Below are 21,511 nucleotides of genomic sequence, written 5' to 3'. Positions count from 1 at the left end.
CGAATCCCACAGGCCAGGTGGATTGATGGTTATGACTGTGCTGACCTGGTCTTGCACTTGGAGGCAGGGGCAGGAGCACTGACCTCACTGAAACCACATGCCTGGGGAACAGGAGTGCAGTGGTGGTGTTTCCCCAGAGGAAAGGAGGAGGGAGGATCCTGGGTGGGACAGAAAGAGCAGCTGCCCACCATCTGTCCTGTCTCCTGTCCCCCAGTGTTCCCCAGTCAGCTGCAGGTACACCTGGTCCTACAGCTCTGCCCTGTGCTTGGGGATCACACATACTCGGCCCGTGTGGGCACCGTCCTGGGCCAGCGCTTTCTACTGCCCGCCGAGAGCACCAAGCCCCAAAGACAGGTACCCACACCCACCGATCTGCTGTTTCCAGGGGTGGGCTGTGGGGTGAGGATGGGCAGCACCTTCAGACATTAGCTGTGAAGTCTGGGACTGAGTGGCAGTCCTGTTGGCTTCCAAGGCTATCCATAGTCCTATCTTACCATGTGGCCTTGAGCAAGTAACATCCCCTCTCTTAGGCCTCATTCTGCCCTTCTGTTCAATGAGGGACTTGAACTGGCTGATTTCTCAAGGCCCTTTTAAATCTGTTCTTTAAGTCCCTGGTATAAGGGCTAAACGTAACTGTGTGTGTGTGTGTTAGGGTAACTCTATTTGCTCTAACAGAGTAACCCCAAAGTCCCAGAGTTTAACACAATAGTTTCCCTCCACATTAAATCTAATGAATGGGGGTGGGGCAGGGGTGGGCTTTACTCCAAGCAGTCACTCAGGGACCCAGGCCACTGCTATCCAGCCAGCCCATGAAGGGAGACAGTGCAGTGCAGGTCCATGTGGGAGGTTTTCACGAGCCAGGTCTGGAAGTGGCATATACTTGCCCTCCTGTTCCATTGGCTAAAACTATCACGTGGCCTCACCAAACTGCAAGAGGGACTCAGAAATGTTTAGTTGTGTGTCAGGTGGGAACTGATTTGGTGAACCCTAGCCAGTCTCTGCCATAGTGTGACGGTATGTGTGAGTGTGTGTGTAGAGAAGAAATGAATAAGAAACTATGGACATGGAGGGAGGGAGGAAGTACCTGCCTTACTTCCATTTTGGTTAGAGCTGGTTGGAACTCAACCTGGCTGAATGCTGACACGCCTCTCCCACCCCAGGTTCTGGATGAAGCCCTCCTCAGACGCCTCCACCTGACCCCAGCCCAGGCTGCCCAGCTGCCCTTGCATCTCCACCTGCATTGTCTCCATCTTCCAGGCATGAGGCCCAGGGAGGCCCCCATGAAGCTTCTGGCACCCCTGCCCCCTTATTTTTCCAGGACCCTACAGTGCCTGGGGCTCCACCAACAATAGTCCTCTTTCTGTTCCGTTTCCACTGGAAAGCAGTGGGGATGGGGTGGGGGGTGGGGCGGAAGGATGAACCTACGGTATCAGGCTTGAGGAGAATGCAGTCAGTGCGCAACATGCACTAAGGCCATGCTTTAAGGTCCTGGGCTCTGCATTCGGACAAACCTAAGCTCAAAGCCTGGCTAGGCCACTTGCTGTACGGTATCAGGCAGATGACTTCATCTCTCTGGACGGGAATTAATAAAAGTACCTACCTCATAGTGTGGTTTTGAGGATTTGCTGAGAAAGTAAACGTTTATCATGGAGCATGCTTTCTGCTGAGTTCAATATATGGTGTTTTTATTTGGCTGTTTCTGTCCCAGTTCTAGCTGAGAGGAAATGTCTGATTTTTTTGTTGTTGTTTAATTGTGGTAAAATACACATAGCAAAATTTACCATCTTAACCATTTTTAAGTGAACAGTTCAGTGGCATTAAGTACATTCACATTGTGGTGCAACCGTCACATCCCATCATCTTGAAGAACTGAACCTCTGCCCCATTAAACACTGACGCCCCATCCACTCCTCCCAGCCCCCAGTAGCCGCCATTCTCCTCTGTCTCTACGAATCTGACTACTCTGGGGACTGCATGTAAGTGAAGATCTTAGATCTTTTACTTGAAAAAATTGTGAAATATATCAAACATACAAAGAGTACATAAATAGCTCTGTGACTTAAAGAATAATTACAAGGTGACACCCATATAACCACCACTCAGGGCACAAAATAGAAACATGCCTCTCCTTCCTTGTTAGGGTAGCAATTCTCAACGCTGGCCCTATATTAGAACTCCCTCAGCGAAGCTTTAAAAAAGCCCCTTCCTACCCTGGGATTCTGCACCCCAAAGATACCAATTTTATCAATCTGGGCTGGAGATCCTGACATCAATCTTTTTTAAAGCTCCTGAAGGGGTTCTATTGTTCAGTCTAGGTTGGAACCCCCTCCCCTGACATGGGAGCTTTCCTTGCTAAAGTTTTTCCACATACATACACATCCCTAAACAATATATTTTGTTTTGCCCAATTCTGAAGTTTCCATAAATGGAGTCATGCTATATATGTATATTCTTTTGTGATTTGTTCTTGTTCCACACTGTGAAATGCATCTGTGATGCATGGTGGGTTTAAATGCCTGTGCATGACTATACCAGTTTATCCATTCTACTGTTAATGTCATCATTCAGCTGTTAGCACAACACTGGTGTGAACCTGCTTGTATGCATTTCCTGGTTCAATTATGCAAGAGATGCTGTCAGAGTATATGTATCTTCACTTGACTACTGTATTAGTTTCCCAGGACTGCTGTAACAAAATTAGCACAACCTGAGCAGTTTAAAATAACAGAAACTGGGCGCCTGGGTGGCTCAGTTGGTTAAGCGACTGCCTTCGGCTCAGGTCATGATCCTGGAGTCCCAGGATCGAGTCCCGCATCGGGCTCCCTCCTCGGCAGGGAGCCTGCTTCTCCCTCTGACCCTCCCCCCTCTCATGTGCTCTCTGTCTCTCTCATTCTCTCTGTCTCAAATAAATAAATAAAATCTAAAAAAAAAAAAAAAAACTCTTAAAATAACAGAAACTGATTTTCTCAGAGATCTGTTTGGAGGCCAGAAGGCTGAGATGAAGGTGTCGACAGGGCCGTGTCCTCTGAAGCCTCTAGAGATGAATCCTTGCCTCTTCCAGCTTCTGGTGGCTGCAAGCTTTGACTCATGGCTGCATCACGTCAGTCTGCCTTCATCTTCACGTGGTCTTCTTGTGTCTGTGTCTTCTCTTACAAGGACACTTGTCATTGGATTTAGGGCCCACCTGGATAATCCAGAGTACTCTCATCTCAAGATCTTTAACTTAATACATCTATGAAGACCATTTTTCCAAAGAAAGTTATTCACGGGTTCCAGGCAGATGTATCTTTTGCGGGGAAGAGAGGCTACCATTCAACTCACTACAACTAAGAAATACCAAAGTTTTTCAGATGGGTGTGGCTGGTTGGGTATTTCCTTTCTAGGTGACCATGGCCCCTTGCTGAGGAAGGGACAGACCAACTCCCTCTGGAGAAGGGCTGGTGTTTAGGCAAGGTCCATCCTTCCCCCATCTCATGTTGTAAATCTGATGGCCGTTAGATGTCACTCCGCTGCCAGCCCAGGTTCTCCCCTGGGCTTGGAGCTTGGAGATCTCCCAGTGGTGAGCAGTCTGGCAATATGTCCTAGCCTTCTCACTGCCACATGATCTTGGGCAAGCCATGTCTCCTTGTTCAGACTCCGTTTCTTCATCTACAACGTGAGGCTTATCCCCCAATCCAAGATCGGAGATGCCAGAGAGTCCCTGCATAGAAAGCCCCATGTCTGTCACTAGGGGGTGGAATTCTGGCCCTTTGCTTTGTGGAGAGGTTGCTGATGGCCTCCACAGCTCTCATTCTGGACCTTGGGGTTTAGGGCCCCAGCCTACCCTCTTCTTCACCCTCCAATAGAAATGGAGCCAAGCCCAGGATACTTCACTTGCTCCTTTTTATTTGGCGTTGCATCCAGGATAGGGGCAGTGAGGACTGAAGCAAGGGCTTTTCTAGCCTCACGTCCCCTATGCCCCCTAGCCCCTGGTATGCATTGATAAAGGGCGGGGGTCCTGGAAGGCTCAGTGTCTTCATGAGGCATGCCTCAGCCTTGGGTTTGTCACAGAGTCTGGTCTTGAACTTGCCTTTGGCCTTGACCTTCCTGTGGGTGCTAGGAAGATTTCCAACTTCGAAGGGTAGAGGCCACAGGCACCTCCAGGATGGGAACCACGAAGGCGCTGGGGAGCAACAGCCTCGGTGTGAAAGGGAGGAAGAGGTGGAAGAAATGATCAGGAAATCTGTTCAGGAAGGGGGTTCTGAGGACAAAAGCTCTTCCCCTGGGGCTACAGCCAGCCTAGGACCTGCCCTTGCCTGGGCCCTCCAGCCCTGACCCCAGAGCCCAGGATTCAGCACTGCCCACCAGGGTGCCAGTCACAGCTCAAGGCCCACCTTTCTTGGTTTCAGGACGCTGGATGCCAACTTGAGCTCAGGGTTAGGTGGGAAGGAAATCAAAACCTTGGCAGTAGGTAGAGTCATCAAGGCCTTGCCTGTCGTCGACAGGGCCTTAGAGCCCACCAACTTGCTGTGTTGCAGTCTGAGGACCCGCCCCTGGGATCGGAGCACATGGGGAGAAGACAGCCGGGCCTTGGTGTGGAGGCTGGGGAAGTGGTAAGGGGCTGTGGGAGCAAAAGGGGCCATGAGGGCCTGGGGAGGGTCCAAGGCTGATCAGCTGCCCCTCAAGGAGAGCGTGGAGGGTGGGGAGGTGGGGAAAGATGAGGGCTGGGGTGTGAGATGGCAGGTGGAGCCCTCCCAGTTCCTCCTCCAGAGGCCGTGGGAAGAACACAGGATTTGGAGTCCAACAGACCTGGGCCTGCATCCCAGCTCTGCCCCTTCTGAGATGTGCAACCTCGGGCAACTTCCTCAAACTTCCTGATACCTCGGCTGGAAAATGGGGATAATAGCACCTACCTTGCTAGGTTGTGAGGACTAAAGGAGCTGGTTAGGTAGCGGCAGAGTGCAAACTGTTAAGTGCTGTACAAACATTAGCTCCTTCCCCCCAGAGGCAACTTTGCGTGGAGGCAAAGGCAGAATACTGCAGCAGGAAAAGCTTGGGCTCTGGAGAGAGATGGGCCTGGGACTGAGTCCTGGCATCTGAAGTAAGTCCAACTGCCTTGCGGGGTGGCTACTTTGGAGGGAACAATACTCATTTGGTCATGCATTTTTAAAAAATGCTTTTAAGTGGTGGCTTTTCCTTGCTACTGGTGTCTTTTTGGTGGGGCTATGGTGGGGGTGCAAATCCAGGTGGTTAGGAGGGGGGGCTTGGAGAGCAGGAAGAAATTGCCTTGGGACCCTGGGGTGTTTTGGGGGAATGGTCTTACCCAGGGCCTGGGGGTTCTTCAGACTCAATGGCAATCTGTTCAAGGGGTGGGGTTGCCTGTCCCCACTAGCAAAGGTCATGGTGAAAATGCAGCCCATCCTGGTGCTGGGGGGCTCCCACTTCCGGAGATTGGGGTTGACCAGGGCTGTGGCACTTTTCGCCTTGCCTTTCTTCCCCTTTCCAGGGGCCGAGGTGGTGGCAGTGGAGGCTGGCTTCTCAGTGTGCCCCAGGCTCCTGGCCCCAGCAACTTTCCTAGGAGCTGACCTGTGGGTAAGGGTCCCCGAGTCCTTGCCTTCCCCAGAGCCTCTCTGGGTCAGCAGGTGAGGGAGTGCTGGGTGGACCCCCATCCGCCGGTGACACATTGCCAGGGGCTTCTTGATGGTGGAGCCCTCTACTAGGAGCCGGATACCCACATACTGGGGTACCTCCACGGCAGGCTGTGGGAAAGAAGAGGAGATGAGCCTGTTCAGACAGTGATGCTGGAATTGTAGGCCCAGAAGGAATCAGGGCAAAGATGGATGGAATTAATTTCTGGGCTAAGAAACAGGAAGCCCACCTCTGTCCTCTAAGGAGTCTGGCTCCGTTGGCCTGTATCAGTACCTAGAAAGTCACAGAGCCCCTGGGATTAGTAACCCAGTGGAGTTAAGGAGTCTTAGCCATGCTACCACCAGCACCTCCTACCCTTTGCCCTCCCCTAAGCTCTCCCAGCCCCTGCTGGAATGTGAATGTCTCTGCTCCACAAGCCACTGCTGATGGACAGCTTCCTGAGTTAAGCCAGATTCTCTGCAGACGGAATTTGAGTTATGTCACCCAGACAGATAAGAGACTTGGAGACTGCCTGGAGCCCTGCATGAACCCACTATGGGGAAGCAGAAATTAAGAGCCTTAATGAAGGCATTCGACTAAGAGAATGAAGTAGCAAATGTGCAGAAGGAGGCAGAGAAAAAGGTTCAAGAGAGGAGCTCCTGTATGACTTTCACAATTTTCACAATATTAAGCCAGTGGTACATCCTGTAGCTAGGCTCCAGGAGAGCCCCCTGTGTCTTGCTAATGACCCCCTTTTAACCTTGAGCTACTTTGAGGTATTTTCTGTGTCAACAAAGGATCCTGATTAGAATCTATCTAAACATCAGAGTCACTTGGAGCTTGTTAAAAATACAAATATCAGAGCTCCCACAAAGCCCAACTGATACAAGAGGCAAGAATCAAAACTGGGTATCAGAACAGGGCAGTGAAAAGGATAACAGGAAAATGTGTCATGTGCACACAGCCTAGGCATCACTTTACAAAGTAAGTGATCATTGCAAAAGGGAGGATCCAACTTACAATAGAGAGATCTGGTAGCCACCACCTTAACCCCGTGGCCAGACTTAGCATCACTAATCAGGAGACACTCCAACAGTGTGTGCCTTGTGAGATGGGGCACCCAGCATCACCTCTCAAGTGTTCTTGCCAAAAATGTTTAACCTGAACCTCATCAAGCTGTTTGGCCTAACTTCTAGTTTATAGGACATTGAGATAACAGAAGAACAAGCTAAACAGCACCACGAAGAAAAAATCAGATAAATCCAGAATGTGGGACAGTTCTACAAAACAACCAGCCTGGTCCCTTCAAAAGATCCAAACAAACTATGGGGAGGGGGGCGGGGGGAAGCAGTGCCGCTGCTCTAGATTAAAAGAGATGAAAGAGCACCCAAAGGAATACAAACCTGTAATAAATGTAATCAAGGAAATGAAAGACCTGTACATTGAAAACTAAGATACTGACGAGAAAAACTGAAGACACAAATAAATGGAAAGATATTCTGTGCTCATGGATTGGAAGAATTAATGTTCCTAAAATGTCCACACGACCCAAAACAATCTACAAATTCAATGCAATCTCTTTCAAAATTCCAATGGCATTTTTCACAAAAATAGAAAAACAATCCTAAATCTTATATGGAACCACAAAAGACCCTGCACAGTCCAATTTTTTTTTAAGATTTTTATTTTTAAGTCATCTCTACACCTAACATGGGGCTCAAACTCAGGACCCTGAGATCAAGAGTCACACACTCCACCGACTGAGCCAGCCAGGAGCCCCCAAACCAATTTTGAGAAAGAAGAACAAAGCTGGAAGCATCACACTCACTGACTTCAAACTATACTACAAAGCTATAGCAATCAAACAGTATGGTACTGGCATAAAAACAGACACCTAGATCAATTGAACAGAATACAGAGCTGCCCAGAAATAAACCCACACATACAAGGTGAACTAATTTATGACAAAGGAGGTATGAGTATTCAATGGGGAAAGGACAGTCTCTTCAATAAATGGTGCTGGGAAAACTGGAAGCCACATTCAAAAGAATGAACCCAGACCACTATCTATAACACACATAAAAACCAACTCAAGATGGATTAAAGTGAATTTAAGACCTGAAACCATAAACCTCCTAGAGGAAAACACAGGCAGTACTAAGCTCCTTGACATCAGTCTTGGCAAGGATTTTTTGGATTTGATACGAAAAGCAAAGGTAACAAAAGCAAAAATAAACACATGGGACTACATCTAACTAAAAAGCTTCTGCACAACAAAGGAAACCATCAACAAAGTAAAAAGGCAACCTGCCAAACAGGATAAAATATTTGCAAATCATATATCTGATAAGGGGCTAATATCTAAAATATATAAAGAACTCCTACAACTCAATGGCAAAAACACAAATAATCTGATTTAAAAATGGGCAGAGGATCTGAACAGATATTTTTCCAGAGATGACAGACAGATGGCCAACAGGCACATGAAAAGGTGCTCAACATCACTAATCATGGGGGAAATGGGATATCACCTCACATGTGTTAGAATGGCTATTTTCAAAAAGGTAAGAAAAACAAGTGTTGGTAAGGGTGTGAAGAAAAGGGAACCCTTGTGAGCTGTTAGTGAGAATATAAACTGGTGCAGCCCCTGTGCAAGATAGTATGGAGGGGCGCCTGGGTGGCTCGTTGTTAAGCGTCTGCCTTTGGCTCAGGTCATGATCCTGGGGTACTGGGATCGAGCCCCGCATCAGGCTCCCTGCTCTGCGGGAAGCCTGCTTCTCCCTCTCCCACTCCCCCTGCTTGTGTTCCCTCTCTCGCTGTCAAATAAATAAATAAGATCTTAGGAAAAAAAAAATAGTATGGAGCTTCCTCAAAAAATTAAAAATAGAACTACCACACGATCCACCAATTCCACTTCTGAGTATTTACCTGAAGGGGAAAAAAAATTACTAACTTGAATAAATAATCTGCACCCCATGTTCATGGCAGTATTATTTACAACAGCCAAGACATGGAAGCAACACAAATGTCCATCAATGGATGAACGAATACAGAAAATGTGTCTGTCTGTTTAGCTAGCTAGCTAGCTAGCTATCATGGAATATTATTTAGACATAAAACAGAAGGAAATCTTGCCATTTGTGACAAAACGGCTGGGCTTTGAGGGCATTATGCTAAGTGAAATAAGTCAGGGAGAAAGACAAATATCTCATGATGTAAATTAAATGTGGAATCTAAAATAAAAACAAAAACAAAACCCAAAACTCTGAACTCATAGATAGGGAACAGATTAGTAGTTGCCAGAGGCAGTAGGCGAAATGGATGAAGGGGGCCAAAAGGTACAAACATCCAGTTATAGAATAAGCAAATCACAGGGGTGCCTGGGTGGCTCAGTCAGTTAAGCGGCTGACTCTTGATTTCGACTCAGGTCATGATCTCAGGGTTATAAGATTGAGCCCCTGGTCAGTCTCCGTGCTGGGCATGGAGCCTGCTTAAAATTCTATCTCTCCCTCTCCCTCTGGCCCTCCCCACCCTGCTCTCTCTCTCTCCCTCTCTAAAAAAAAAAAAAAAAAAAAAAAGTAAATCATAGATGTAATGTACAGCATGGTAACTATAGTTAATACTGTATTGCATATTTGAAAGTTGCTAAGAGAGTAGATCTTAAAAGTTTTCATCAGAAGAAAATAAAATTATAACTATGTGTGGTAATGGATGTTAGCTAGACTTATTGTGGTCGTCATTTCACAACATATACAAATATCGAATATATACATATACAAATATTGTATACTTTAAGTGAATATAAGACTGCATGTCAATTACACCTCAATAAGAAAAAAACTTCAGAGAGATCCAAGTCCTTTAAAGCAGCTACAGATCTTTTAAGCATCCCAAGGCATACCTACAGGTCTTATGTTTAAATCTTTAATACATTTTAAGTTAACAGGGAGGGTTATAGGCACTCTCTGTTAACAGTAGGGCTTCTGTAATTGTGAGGGCTGTTGTCCTACAGCAGCCTCATAGGAAGAAGAGTTCTAGGATTTGTGGATATGGATTTTGTGTAATAGAATAGATTATAAATTGATACCTAAGAAACCCACAGTGTTTTTAAAATCCACTTGAACAGAAAGGGACAGATACAATATGAAATGAAAAAGGCTTCTGTATCCCCAAATTTCTATGAGCAGGTAACAGACTAAGAACTATTGAGGATGTTCATGGAAAAGGAAGGATGATTCAGGGCTGAACTGAGATCCCAATGGATGGGAGCAAGAGCCATGGAGAACTCCTAGGAAGTAACAATGGGTCTTAACAGCAAAACTGGAAATATGAGCAAGACTAGATTTCAGAGTTGTTATGGACCAGTGCTTCCTGTGTACCTCCTACCCTGCCTCAATGCCAAGTGTGTATCTTGATTATATGTTAGTTTAAAAAACAAAAACAGGGGCACCTGGGGGGCTCTGTCCACTGAGTATCTGATTCTTGATTTGGGCTTGGGTTGTGGTCTTGGAGTTGTGGGATTGAGCTCCGCATCAGGCTCCGTACCAGGCTCTGCACTCAGTGCAAAGTCTGCTTGAGAATCTCTCGCTCTCTCTCTCCCTCTGTCCCTCCCCCTGCTTATGCTCTCTCTCTCTCTAAAATAATTAAATTCTTTAAAAGATTATAAAAAACAAAAACAAATAAGCTATAAAATTTTGGGGGGACAACTAGGACATCTGAAAAATGCAGATGTATAATCTCTAAACCAGACATTTCAGATCAGTCTCTGGGGTGTGGCTTCCTGACACCTGTATCTTTGGAAAGCTTGCCAGGTGATTCTGGCCTCTGAACCAGCATTTGGGAACCATTGTGCTAGAACATTCCCTTCTCCCTTGGTTTTGTCTTATTTTTCTGCCCTTATATTTCTTCACTTATGTTTGATTTTTAAGATTTATTTATTTATTTGCCAGAGAGGGAGAGCAAGTGCATGCAGAAGCAGACAGAGCGGCGTGCAGGCAAAGGGAGAAGCAGGCTCCCCGCTGAGCAGAGAGCCTGGGATCATGACCCCAGCAAAAGGCAGACGCTTAACTGAGTGAGCCACCCAGGCGCCCCATGTTTTTGTTTTTGTTTAAGATTTTATTTATTTAGACGGGGCTCCGTAGTCAGGGGTTAGAGCACTGGTCTCGTAAGATTTTATTTATTTGCCAGAAAGAAAGAGCACAGCAGGGGGAGAAGCAGGCAGAGGGAGAAGCAGGCTTCCCGCCGAGCAGGGAGCCCGATGTGGGACTCGATCCCAGGACCCTGGGACCATGACCTAAGCTGAAGGCAGCTGCTTAACCGACTGAGACCCCCAGGCGCCCCTCACTTATGTTTTTTGAAACCAAAGTGTCGATATTAATTTATGAACAGTAACAGTGACAAAGACCAGGACACTTGGGTCACGTGATCTGCACGTTCTCTACCTGTGGCCACACTTTGGTAGAAGCTGAATCCTAATCAGAATGATATTTAGGATTAGGATACTTAATTTAACTGCCACCAGAGATTACTTGCAGAGTTCAGAAACCCTTGAAATTGGTTTTCTGACTGATTTTTAAAAATCTTATTCTAGGGGCGCCTGGGTGGCTCAGTCGTTAAGTGTCTGCCTTCGGCTCAGGTCATGGTCTCAGGGTCCTGGGATCAAGCCCCGCATAGGCCTCCCTGCTCAGCGGAAAGTCTGCTTCTCCCCCTCCCGCTCCCCCTGCTTGTGGTTCCCTCTCTCGCTGTGTCTCTCTCTGTCAAATAAATAAATAAAATCTTTAAAAAAATAAAAATCTTATTCTATTCCAATAAGTAGACTCAAATCTCTTTCTGGAACAAGGGGAGTAAAATTATTACAAAAGTAGTAAAACAATAATAATAATAATAACAGCAACAGCAGCAGCAGCAGCAGCAGCAGCAGTAGCTTCCACTGACTCTTACTGTATTTCCAGGCATTATATGTGATGCCATCGTCAAACACCCAACAACCTTATTAGGTAGTAACAATAGCTAAAACCTGCAGCATTGACTATGTTCGGGCATTGTTCTGAAGGGCTTTACTTATGTCAACTCACTTAATTATCACAACCTTATGAGGCAGGGACTATCTGCAGTCCTGCTTTACAGATGAGAAAACTGAGTGCCCCAGGGGTCAGGAAATTGTCCAAAGCTACATAGCTCATAGTTACTGAGCAGGAATTTGAACCCAGGGAGGTTTTGCTTTTAACACTTTGCTATATGACTCTCCAGAAATATGATCCACATGTATATTTTTGTTGTTGTTAGTGTTACAATTTTTTTTAATTCCCGTGTAGTTAACATACAGTGTTATATCAGTTTCAGGTATACGATACAGCAATATAGCGATTCAACACTTCCATGTATCACCCCGTGCTCATCACAAGTGCCTTCCTTAATCCCCATCACCTGTTTCACCCATCCACCACCCGCCTCCCCTCTGTAACTATCAGTTTGTTCTCTATAGTTAAGAGTCTGGTTTGGGGTTTGTCTTTTTTTTTTTTTCCCTTTGTTCGTTTTTGTTTCGTTTCTTAAATTCCACATGTGATGAAATCATATGGTATTTGTCTTTCTCTTACAGGCTTATTTCACTTAGCATTATACTCTCCAGCTCCATCCACGTTGTTGGAAATGGCAAGATTTCATTTTTATGGCCGAATAATATTCCACTGTATATACCACATTTTCTTTATGTATTCATCTATCGATGGACACTTAGGCTGCCTATTTCCATAATTTGGCCATTGTAAATAATGCTGCAATAAACATAGGGTGCATGTATCCCTTCAAATTAGTGTTTTTGTATTCTTTGGGTAAATACCCAGTAGTGCAATGACTGGATCGTACGGATGATCAACACACATTAACTCATTTTCATGCTTCCAAAGCCTATGAGAAAGATGGTAATGGCATCTCCATTTTACAGATGAAGAAATGGAGGCTCAAGGTTAGAAGTGGCTGTACTGAGTCACTGTGGCAGGACCAGAACTTGAACCAGTTCTGTCTGACTGCAGTGCCCTGTGTTTCACTAGAGGGCTGCCTGGAAGAGGGGGCGCCACCTCACCTGCTTGTAGATGAGCTCAAAGGCTCCTGTGTCACAGCTGCGGTCTAGCCGCCGGTCAATGACCACACGCAGGGTGTCGGCTTGCACGCCTGCACAGAGCCGGGCGGTGACAGCAGTGGAGGGGGCCATGGTGGGGCTGGCATTGATCTCGATCAGCCAGGGCTGGAAGTCCTCACCAAACACGAAGTCAGCACCGTAGAGCTCGAAGCTGGCCTTCCGACACTGCACAGTGTCCTGGGAGGTCTGCAGGGCATGGATCACTGCAGCCTTCATGCCAGGCACGATGACAGTGGCCCAGGCGTCTGGGGCCCCCATCTCCTGCAGGTGCGCCTGGAACTTCTGGCTCGACCACATGTTGTCTGAGGGCAGCAGTGGGTGCCGATGGCATGAATTCTCCAGGTGCTTCTGAATGGAGTTGTTGCACAAGTGCACTGAGCTGGGGCAGAGAGCAGAAAGCTGGGGTCTGGCTCCCTGTGCCACTCCCACCCAAACGTGGGGAGGGCAGGCAGAACCTGGAACCAGCCCTGGGCCATCCCAGACCATTCACCTTGAGATGGGGCTCTTCGGGGAAGCACAAGAAGGACAAAGGTCTGGGCCCTGCTACATTCTTCTAGGGCCAGAACCAGTCCCATCCCTCTGAGGGCACCCCCTACAGGGCCACAGTATTACGTGCTTTAGTCTCAGTTAGCCCTCCCACTGCCTGGAAGGTACGAAGGTGGGTAGGAGTGTGGGCCCTGTAGTAAACAAGACTGCTCAAAACAAAATCGAAAACAGAGACAAAAAACAAGACTGCTCAAGGCCTACCTTCACCACCGACTAGTTGTGAGATCTTTTCACCCAAATGCTCCTTCACATCTGTAAAATGGGGGTGGTACTAGGACCCATTTCACTGGGTTTTCATGAATGAGTGAGACAATATGCATGAAGTGCTTAGCAACTGTCACATATGAAGCATTCGGTAACCGATAGCTATGAGTTTCATAATACTGCCTCCATTCTTCAGATGTGAAAAATGAAGCTTCAATAGGTTTCATGTGACCAAAGTCACACAGCTTAGCAGCTGCAGAGATGGAATTTGAACCCAGGGCTCAACAAGGCTTTTCTCTCACCAACCCCCTGCCGAGTTAACGCTGCAACTTGCCTTTCTCCTTTTGCATTTCTCCTGAACCGTCTTACCCTGCTCTATGTTCTTTTTTTATATAACATATACCATCTTTCAACCTATTAGATAATTTTACTTATTACGTTCATTGCTTATCTATGAGTAACAGCATTAAAATGATGCCTTATGAGCATAACATACTTAACATCACTCATTAAAAAAGAGATAAAATTAAGATAACCATTTTCTACTTAGAATGGCAAAGATAATCAACATTGTTGGGTAGGATGTAGGCAGACACATTTCATACTCGCCCAGCTTATGTGCGGGAATGTGAACTCTTGAGAACTGGGCTCTTATTTTGGTCACTGCTGTATCCCAGGTGCTTAGAACACCCTTGGTAGGTATCTGTTGGATGGATGGAGGACCCGACTGCCTGCAGAGTCTGTGTTTGGAGCCCAACATGGCACTGGGGAACCACCTGTTCCTTGTCAGCTCCCAAGCTAGACAGGGGAGCTCAGAGGAGATAAGGGATATGGCTCACTTGTCAAGGTTCTTCAAAGAAAAGGGCTGTGTGGAGAAGCGGATGTAGCTGTCACGGTAGAACCACACGGTAAGTGGGTTCCAGTCGGTCACCAGGAACCACTGTCTCAGATCAAATTTGGTGCCAAAGATGAGCAGAGGCCGTTCAATATACTTCTGTACCACCCACTTGCCGTCCTTCATCATCATGGGGTTGCCATCAACCAGCTTCAGCATCTCCTCCAGGTGGTCCATACACATGATGCCTAAGGGGAAAACAGGATGGTCAGGGATCAGGTCAGGCTTGGGCTAGGAGAAGGGCCAAGGGACCACGGACAGCTCATCTTAAGCCCTCATCCCTACAGAACCGATAGGGCCAAGTAGGTAAGGCTGCTTCCCTCAGAAGCCTGTTCCCTTTGGGAAAGCTGAGGATCTGCTGAAGATTAAAACTTTTTTTTTTAATTAACCACTTTTGTTTGATTGAAAAATAATATATGCACAGATAAAAATTCAAACCATATTGGGCTTTTTAAAAAACCACGCGCATATATGACTTTGATTAGTTTTTTCCCAATAATTAACAGAATATAAAATAACAAAAACAAAAAGCAGGCAGTACAAAAGGGTATACAATAAAAACTACTTCTTTCCCAGAGGCAGCCAACCGCTGCTTCCAGGTCCGACGTACATCCTTCCAAGCTATGGGAGAGTCTACATGCCTTGCTTTGATAGGATTCTATACATCTGAACATGTTAAAGATTTAGAATAGTTCTTGACCCACGGTGAGCATTCAGCAAATGTTAATTCCTACCATTATTATTAGTTATCTGTAGAACGAATTTCTAGCTGTAGATTTGCTGGCTCCAGGGATATGTACATGTTTTCATTTTATATTACCCAAGATGTTCTACCAATTTGCACTTCCAGCAAAAGTGTATGAGATTATGTATCTGCCCACATCCTACCCAACACTACTGATTATTTTGGCTATTCTTCTAGGTAGAAAATGGTTATCTTATTTTAATTTTATCTCTTTTATAACAAGTGACATTAAGTATCTTATATTTATAAAGCATCATTTTAATGCTGATAATGATCAGAGTCATGTGGCAAACACACATATTCACAAATCAATCTCACTCCTTCATTCTTTGGTCCCCAAAGCAGCCCGATCACCTGCTAATGACACAGAGTAGCCTATGCCTGGTTCCCAAGCCAGAGCCTTTCTCAAATGGCCAGAATGATCACCAAGATTCCCAAGAACATGATGCTTGTGACCTTTTTTTTCCCTTTAAGATTTTTTTTATTGGGGCACCTGGGTGGCTCAGTCAGTTGTCTGCCTTCGGCTCAGGTCATGATCCCAGGGTCCCACGTTGGGCTCTGCACTCAACAGAGGGTCTGCCTGAAGATCCTCTCCCTCTGCCCCTCCCCCCACTCGCGCCTGCATGTGCGCGCGCACTCTCTCTCTCTCAAATAAATAATCTTAAAAAAAAAAAAAACAGGAAGACTGTCCATAACAATAAGCTAAAAACGGAAAAAAAGGCAGATCTAGATATACTGAAATGAAGTGATCTCTAAGATTTATTGTTAAGAAAAAGAAAAATGCAAAAAAGAAATGAGTAATACTCATATGAGTAATACTCATTGAAATGAGTAATACTCAACTGATATGGAAAGATATAATAAATGCGATAGGATATAGAAAAATATGTTGTTTAAAATAAAACACACATGCGCACACACACCCTCCCTTTCCCTCTCTCTCCTCAAATGCATAGAAGAAAGCCTAGAAAGAAACACACCAAACGGTTAATAGTAGCTATCTCAGTAAAACCAAGAGTAGCTTTTGCTTTCTTCTTTCTATGTGTCTGTAGTGCCTGGTCTTTTTTTTTTTTTTTTTTGAGAGAGAGAGAGAGAGGGTGCACAAGCACGCCAGAGCGGGATGGGGAGGTAGAGGTGGGGGAGAGGGAGAAAGAGAATCCCAAGCAGGCTCTGCGTTCAGCACAGAGCCCAATGTGGGGCTTGATCTCACGACTCTGAGATCATGACCTGAGCCAAAACCAAGAGTCAGATGCTTAACTGACTGAGCCACCCAGGCACCCCTGGTCTTTCTTTTCTTTTTTTTTTAATAATACATATTTTCATAATTGGAAGAAAACCACACAAGTATTTTCAAGGTAGGAAAAGAAAAGACCAACATGCTGGTTTGAAGTGACATCCTCGAGAGGAGTGTCCCACAGTGTCTGTACCTTTCACTTGGACATGAACAAACTCATCCAAGAACAGTATTTGGAAGAATCTGGACGTCTGTTTTCCACATCTTGCGAGTCCTTAACCAGATTTTTTAGGCTGGGCTAATGCAGCTCCCCAACTTGCTGGCTCTCCTGTTATAATTCCACTCACTGGGCTGAGCAGCCAGAATAACAGCTAAAAATTATAGCACTTACATAGCAGTTACTACATAAAAGCACATATTATACTTACTTAATCCTCTCTAGTAGGTAATATTGGTTCCATTTACCAAATGATGAAATGAGGTGGAGAAGAGGTTAACTATCCTGCCCCAAATCTTACAGATAGAAGGAGGCAAAGTTTGGGCTTGACCTGATGTAGTCTGGCTCTCAGCATCCATACCCTTAACACCATGCTATTTCACAAGGATGCACTGGTCAAATCAGAGAGCCCTTAGATGACAGGCTACTGCACACGAGTATCACCAGACACACCTAACGCATTAACCCAACTCTGAAAGCAGGAGAGGAGATGACACTCGTCACAGCAGCCAACGTTTATGGGGTGATTACTCTGTGTCAGGCACCACGGTGAGCTTTAGACACACAACGTCATTTAATCCTCACCTCACAGGATGAGGGAACTGAGATTCAGAGAGGTGATGTAACTTGCTCAAGGTCACACAGCATGTTATAGTAGCAAAGCTGGGATTCAAACCCAGGCAGTTTGGCCCCAGTACAGCCTGCACTATTAAGCTCCCTGGCCTCTAGTTGGAGAGGCAGGCTGTAGGGTGCTGGTGTAGGAAGCAGGGGCTGACTCCCACCTCGTCCTCGGGACTTGGCTCCCGGCTTCACGATCCAGATGTTGCGATCTCCTTCCATGTCCATCTGGGGCACCACAGCCCGCAGCTGCTGCAAGATGTCCTCACAGCGCTGGACCTGAGCGTCGAGGTGCCTGAGTTCTGCCCCCTCGCTGTGGGGAGATGATGGGACATGGGCAGGGCTGGGCCTGGCGGCAGCCTGGTGCACAAAACAAGAGGAGACACGAGACCACCACCCCCCCGGCCATGGTCCAACCAGCCGGGCTCATGCTTTTCCCCAAGAAACGCAGATAGGTCTCCTCCAAACCTCCACCCCACCCTCAAGCTGCCCCCCAAATTGTAACCAGCCCAGGGCGCCGTCTGAGAGTGCTGGAATAGGAGAGAAGAGGGAAAATTCCACATTTTACACACCGTCCCACTCTAATACTCCACCTTCTGCCACCTCCCTTCTATTACAATAAAACTGCCTTGGCAGAATTTAATCACACCAGCATCTGATGATGAGGCACCACTACACGCCGGGCACGGTGCCAGGGGCTTCACATATGTTATCATTAATCCTCTCTATGGCCCTGCCAAGGAGGTATTACTGGTCCCATTTTGGGACCATTCAGTGCCAACTGAATGGGAGAGTTCAGGGACTCGCCTAAGGCCACATATTGAGTTCAGTGGCTGAGCCAGGATGCAAACTCTGTCCTGCCTGATCCCTCCACCCACAGGTGCTTTTGGGGGTTCATTCCCCTCCAAACCTGGACCTACAACTGGTTGACAGATGGGTCCCTTCCTGGTCTAATTCTTCCCAAGCACATCTGTATCACACAGCCCCTTGGCTTGTCTCTCATCCCAACCACCCCACACCTATGCTTATTTAGCTGCTGTCTGTTTCCCTTCACTGGAGTCTAAGCTCCGTAAGAGCAGGAACGTTGGTTAGCGTTTCCCCTCCCCCAGCAGTATACCTGGCACTTTTACATGCTCTCGACAAAGTCTGTTGACTGGATGAATGGTTGCCCGCCTCAGCACTGGGCTGTACAGATAAGGGTTCATGGACAAAGAGGGACTCTGTTCCCTACAGGACACAAACGTCCTGACCTAAACCAAGTCACGGAATACCTCACACGGCAGCCTCCTCCACACCCTCGCATTCCTCTCCCTCTGACTGAACAGGCAGGAAGCTTCCCTTAGATGCTAATCCCGCGTTATATCTTAGCCTTACGAATGTTCCAGCCATGAAGAACTTCCAGTTCTCATCCTGAGGAGGCAGGAGCACCCAGTGAGCAGCACCAGGAGTAGAGAGAGCAGCCAGATGGAGGGGGCTCGGCAAGGCCTCTTAGGAACAGTCGCACCTGCTCCCTTTTCTGTGGGCCACGGCATGAGAATCTACTCAGTAAACCTGTGGTTTGGCCCAGGAAAGTGTCATATGAGGATGGCAGGGGCATGTGCAATTTGAAAAAGTCTATTAGATATGACAATGTGATTTTTGTATTTAACAAAAAAGAAAAAAGCAATCAGTGTTTTTGCAGGAAGTCAATCTTGATAAAAGCCTGGCTGGTGAGTCATGGATTTGTTTCAAAAAGTTGAAAACACAGCAGTAAATATTGAATGAATTAACAAAAGTTAATGATCTATAACTTCTGTGAGTGAACCACTTAACGCTATATATATGTCATATCATGTAATTAAAAAAGATTTTTTTTAAAGATTTTATTTATTTATTTGACAGAGAGAGAATAAGCAGGAGGAGAGGCAGAGGCAGAGGGAGAAGCAGACTCACAGCTGAGCAGGGAGCCCGCTGTGGAACTCGATCCCAGGACCCTAGGATCATGACCCGAGCTGAAGGCAGATGCTTAACTGAATGAGCCACGCAGGTGCCCCTAAAAAATATTTTTGACTGGGCGCCTGGGTGGCTCAGTTGGTTAAGCAACTGCCTTCGGCTCAGGTCATGATCCTGGAGTCCCGGATCGAGTCCCGCATCGGACTCCCTGCTCAGTGGGGAGTCTGCTTCTCCCTCTGATCCTCTTCCCTCTCATGCTCTCTGTCTCTCATTCTCTCTCTCTCAAACAAATAAAATCTTTAAAAAAAAAATTTTTTTTTGACAAATGTCCCCAAGGCAAATTTTTTTTAAGTAAGCTCCATGCCCATCGTGGGGCTTGAACTCACAACCCCAAGACCAAGAGTCACATGTTCTATCGACTGAGCCAGCCAGGCGTCCTTATATGATGTGATATTCTATGTAATCCCGACCTTTGAGGAGTGCCTATGGCCCTCTGGAACTTGCCCCAATCTAGGAATACAAAGGACTCATGTTCTTTACCCTTAATGTTCTAACTCAATCTTGATAATTCTTAGTTTAAGAAGGGTAGCTTTTTTTGGTACTTTCTGGTAGTTAAGGGGAAAGTATAAGGTCATCTAGTTTTTAATTTCTAACATTTAAAAAAATTACAAATGAATTATTTATCAAAGATGCAGGTTTGCTCAGTATGTCATTCATTCAAAGTTCACTTACTAGTTCTTTAATCTCCCCTATAAAAATCATTAAGTCTGCCCATTCCTTTCTTTCTTTTTTTTTTTAAAGATTTTATTTATTTATTTGACAGAGAGAGACACAGCGAGAGAGGGAACACAAGCAGGGGGTAGTGGGAGAGGGAGAAGCAGGCTTCCCACAGAGCAGGGAGCCCGATGCGGGGCTCGATCCCAGAACCCTGGGATCATGACCTGAGCCGAAGGCAGACACTTAATGACTGAGCCACCCAGGTGCCCCTGCCCATTCCTTTCTATTACCACGCGGGCTGAGGCCCTTAGCACTTCCACCTGGCTTGTGGCAAGCCTCCCCACTGAGCTGTGTGCCCCTTGAAGGCAGGGACTACACTTCATTTCTGGAGCCTGGCACCATGCTGGGCACATAGGAAGTGCTCAATAAATGCTGGGTGTTCTCCTGGCTTCAGAGTGCTTCTCCCTTTCTCTCTGCTGCACACCTCTGCTGAATCGAATCCCAGTCTCGACTCAACTCCCTTCCTCTGATCAAGAACATTTTCCCAAAGTGTGTTCTGAAAATACAGCCCCCCAGGATGCCTGTGGTGGGGCGGGCGCTGGGGTAGGGGTCACACTAACTACAGGATAAACTGCGCACGGTATCTCTCTTGGAGGTTAACGCCACCCACAGGTTCTGAAAAGTCCGGCGTCAAGGAATTAATTAACTTTGCTTAACCTAATGTTTTCCAAATGCAATTGACCACAAAAGCCTTTCTTTCATAAAATTGATTTCTGCCCTGCAGAACTAAGCATCCTCTGTAACACACTTTGGGAAACACTGGCCTCCAGGATAAAACCTAAACAACTTAAAAGATTCTCACTTTGTGAGTGAATACTATGAGTCTGTGCTGCGCACATAACACAAATTATCCTGTCTAATCCTACCTCTGAGGCAGACATTATTTTAAAATCTATTTTGCATGTGAAAAGTAAAGCTCAGAAAGATTAGTGACGTTGCCAAGGTCAAAGAGCCTGGAAGCTGCAAAGTCAGGACTCTCTGACGGCGCAGGCCATGATCTTAGTCATTATGCTAAGCCCAGATTCCGGAAGAATGGTTTGGAACCTATCATGAAGGCAGTGGGAGTCCCTGAGAGTTCTTGAGCAGGAGCAGCAAGGCAAACAAAAGGGGGAGGCCTGGGGAGGAGAGTGGGGCTGCATTACATATGCATCAGCTCAGAACACAGAAGCCCCCTGAGAGCAAGGGGAACCTGCCCACACCCGACAGTCCTAGCGGCAGAGGTACTCACTGGACCACTTGGTAGTAGCGCTGGAGGAAGACGGACCAGCCCTCAGGGCTGAGGTACAGCGGCGCCTCCAGGTCCTTGTCGATGTCCATGTGAGCCAGGTTGCTAAGGTGCTCCTCACAGGCGCACAGAGCCTCATCCACAAACTCTGGGGACACCATCACTGGCTTTTTCTCCTGTTTCTTGGGCTGTTTGTCTCCTGAAGATAGGAAGGGGCCTGTCACTAAGCGACATGCAAGGCATATAACATGATACAGGCCACAGCCCCCACTGCTCCAAGGCCTGTCATTTACCCAAGGCCTTACCTTGAATACACCTGAGGCTCAGCACACACCTGTATCCCCTACTGTCCTGGGACCTGTCACTTACCTGA

The 21,511-nt window shown here is 46.6% G+C and overlaps 2 protein-coding genes across 4 annotated transcripts in view; one reads left to right on the top strand and one right to left on the bottom strand.

Moving 5' to 3' along the window:
- Nucleotides 1–5,175, top strand: part of RPUSD3 (RNA pseudouridine synthase D3) — a 9,095-nt gene extending 3,920 nt beyond the window's left edge. Inside the window, exons 8-9 of one of the 3 annotated variants that reach the window (XR_014145719.1) lie at nucleotides 4,518–4,592; nucleotides 4,985–5,175. Coding sequence is in view for 2 of the 3 variants with exons in the window: in XM_006739973.3 (XP_006740036.1) it covers nucleotides 215–354; nucleotides 1,161–1,352 (332 nt within the window). In the remaining variant the exon portion in view is untranslated. Of the gene's footprint in view, nucleotides 1–214; nucleotides 355–1,160; nucleotides 1,657–4,517; nucleotides 4,593–4,984 lie in introns of those variants that run through there. The other 2 variants (XM_006739973.3, XM_081821849.1) reach the window with 2 other exon arrangements.
- The window catches only part of TTLL3 (tubulin tyrosine ligase like 3), a 28,362-nt gene continuing 10,110 nt past the window's right edge, over nucleotides 3,260–21,511 (bottom strand). The window contains 9 exon segments of the mRNA XM_081821677.1: nucleotides 3,260–3,917; nucleotides 3,920–4,049; nucleotides 4,052–4,177; nucleotides 4,374–4,600; nucleotides 5,303–5,738; nucleotides 12,689–13,124; nucleotides 14,335–14,578; nucleotides 17,369–17,517; nucleotides 21,142–21,337. Of these exon segments, the coding sequence (XP_081677803.1) occupies nucleotides 3,832–3,917; nucleotides 3,920–4,049; nucleotides 4,052–4,177; nucleotides 4,374–4,600; nucleotides 5,303–5,738; nucleotides 12,689–13,124; nucleotides 14,335–14,578; nucleotides 17,369–17,517; nucleotides 21,142–21,337 (2,030 nt within the window). The 3' untranslated portion in view covers nucleotides 3,260–3,831.

This window comes from Leptonychotes weddellii, chromosome 1, assembly GCF_054177405.1.
Source record: "Leptonychotes weddellii isolate Sample4059 chromosome 1, ASM5417740v2, whole genome shotgun sequence".
NCBI classification, from domain to species: Eukaryota; Metazoa; Chordata; class Mammalia; order Carnivora; family Phocidae; genus Leptonychotes; species Leptonychotes weddellii.
This window is presented reverse-complemented; position numbering and strand designations above follow the sequence as displayed.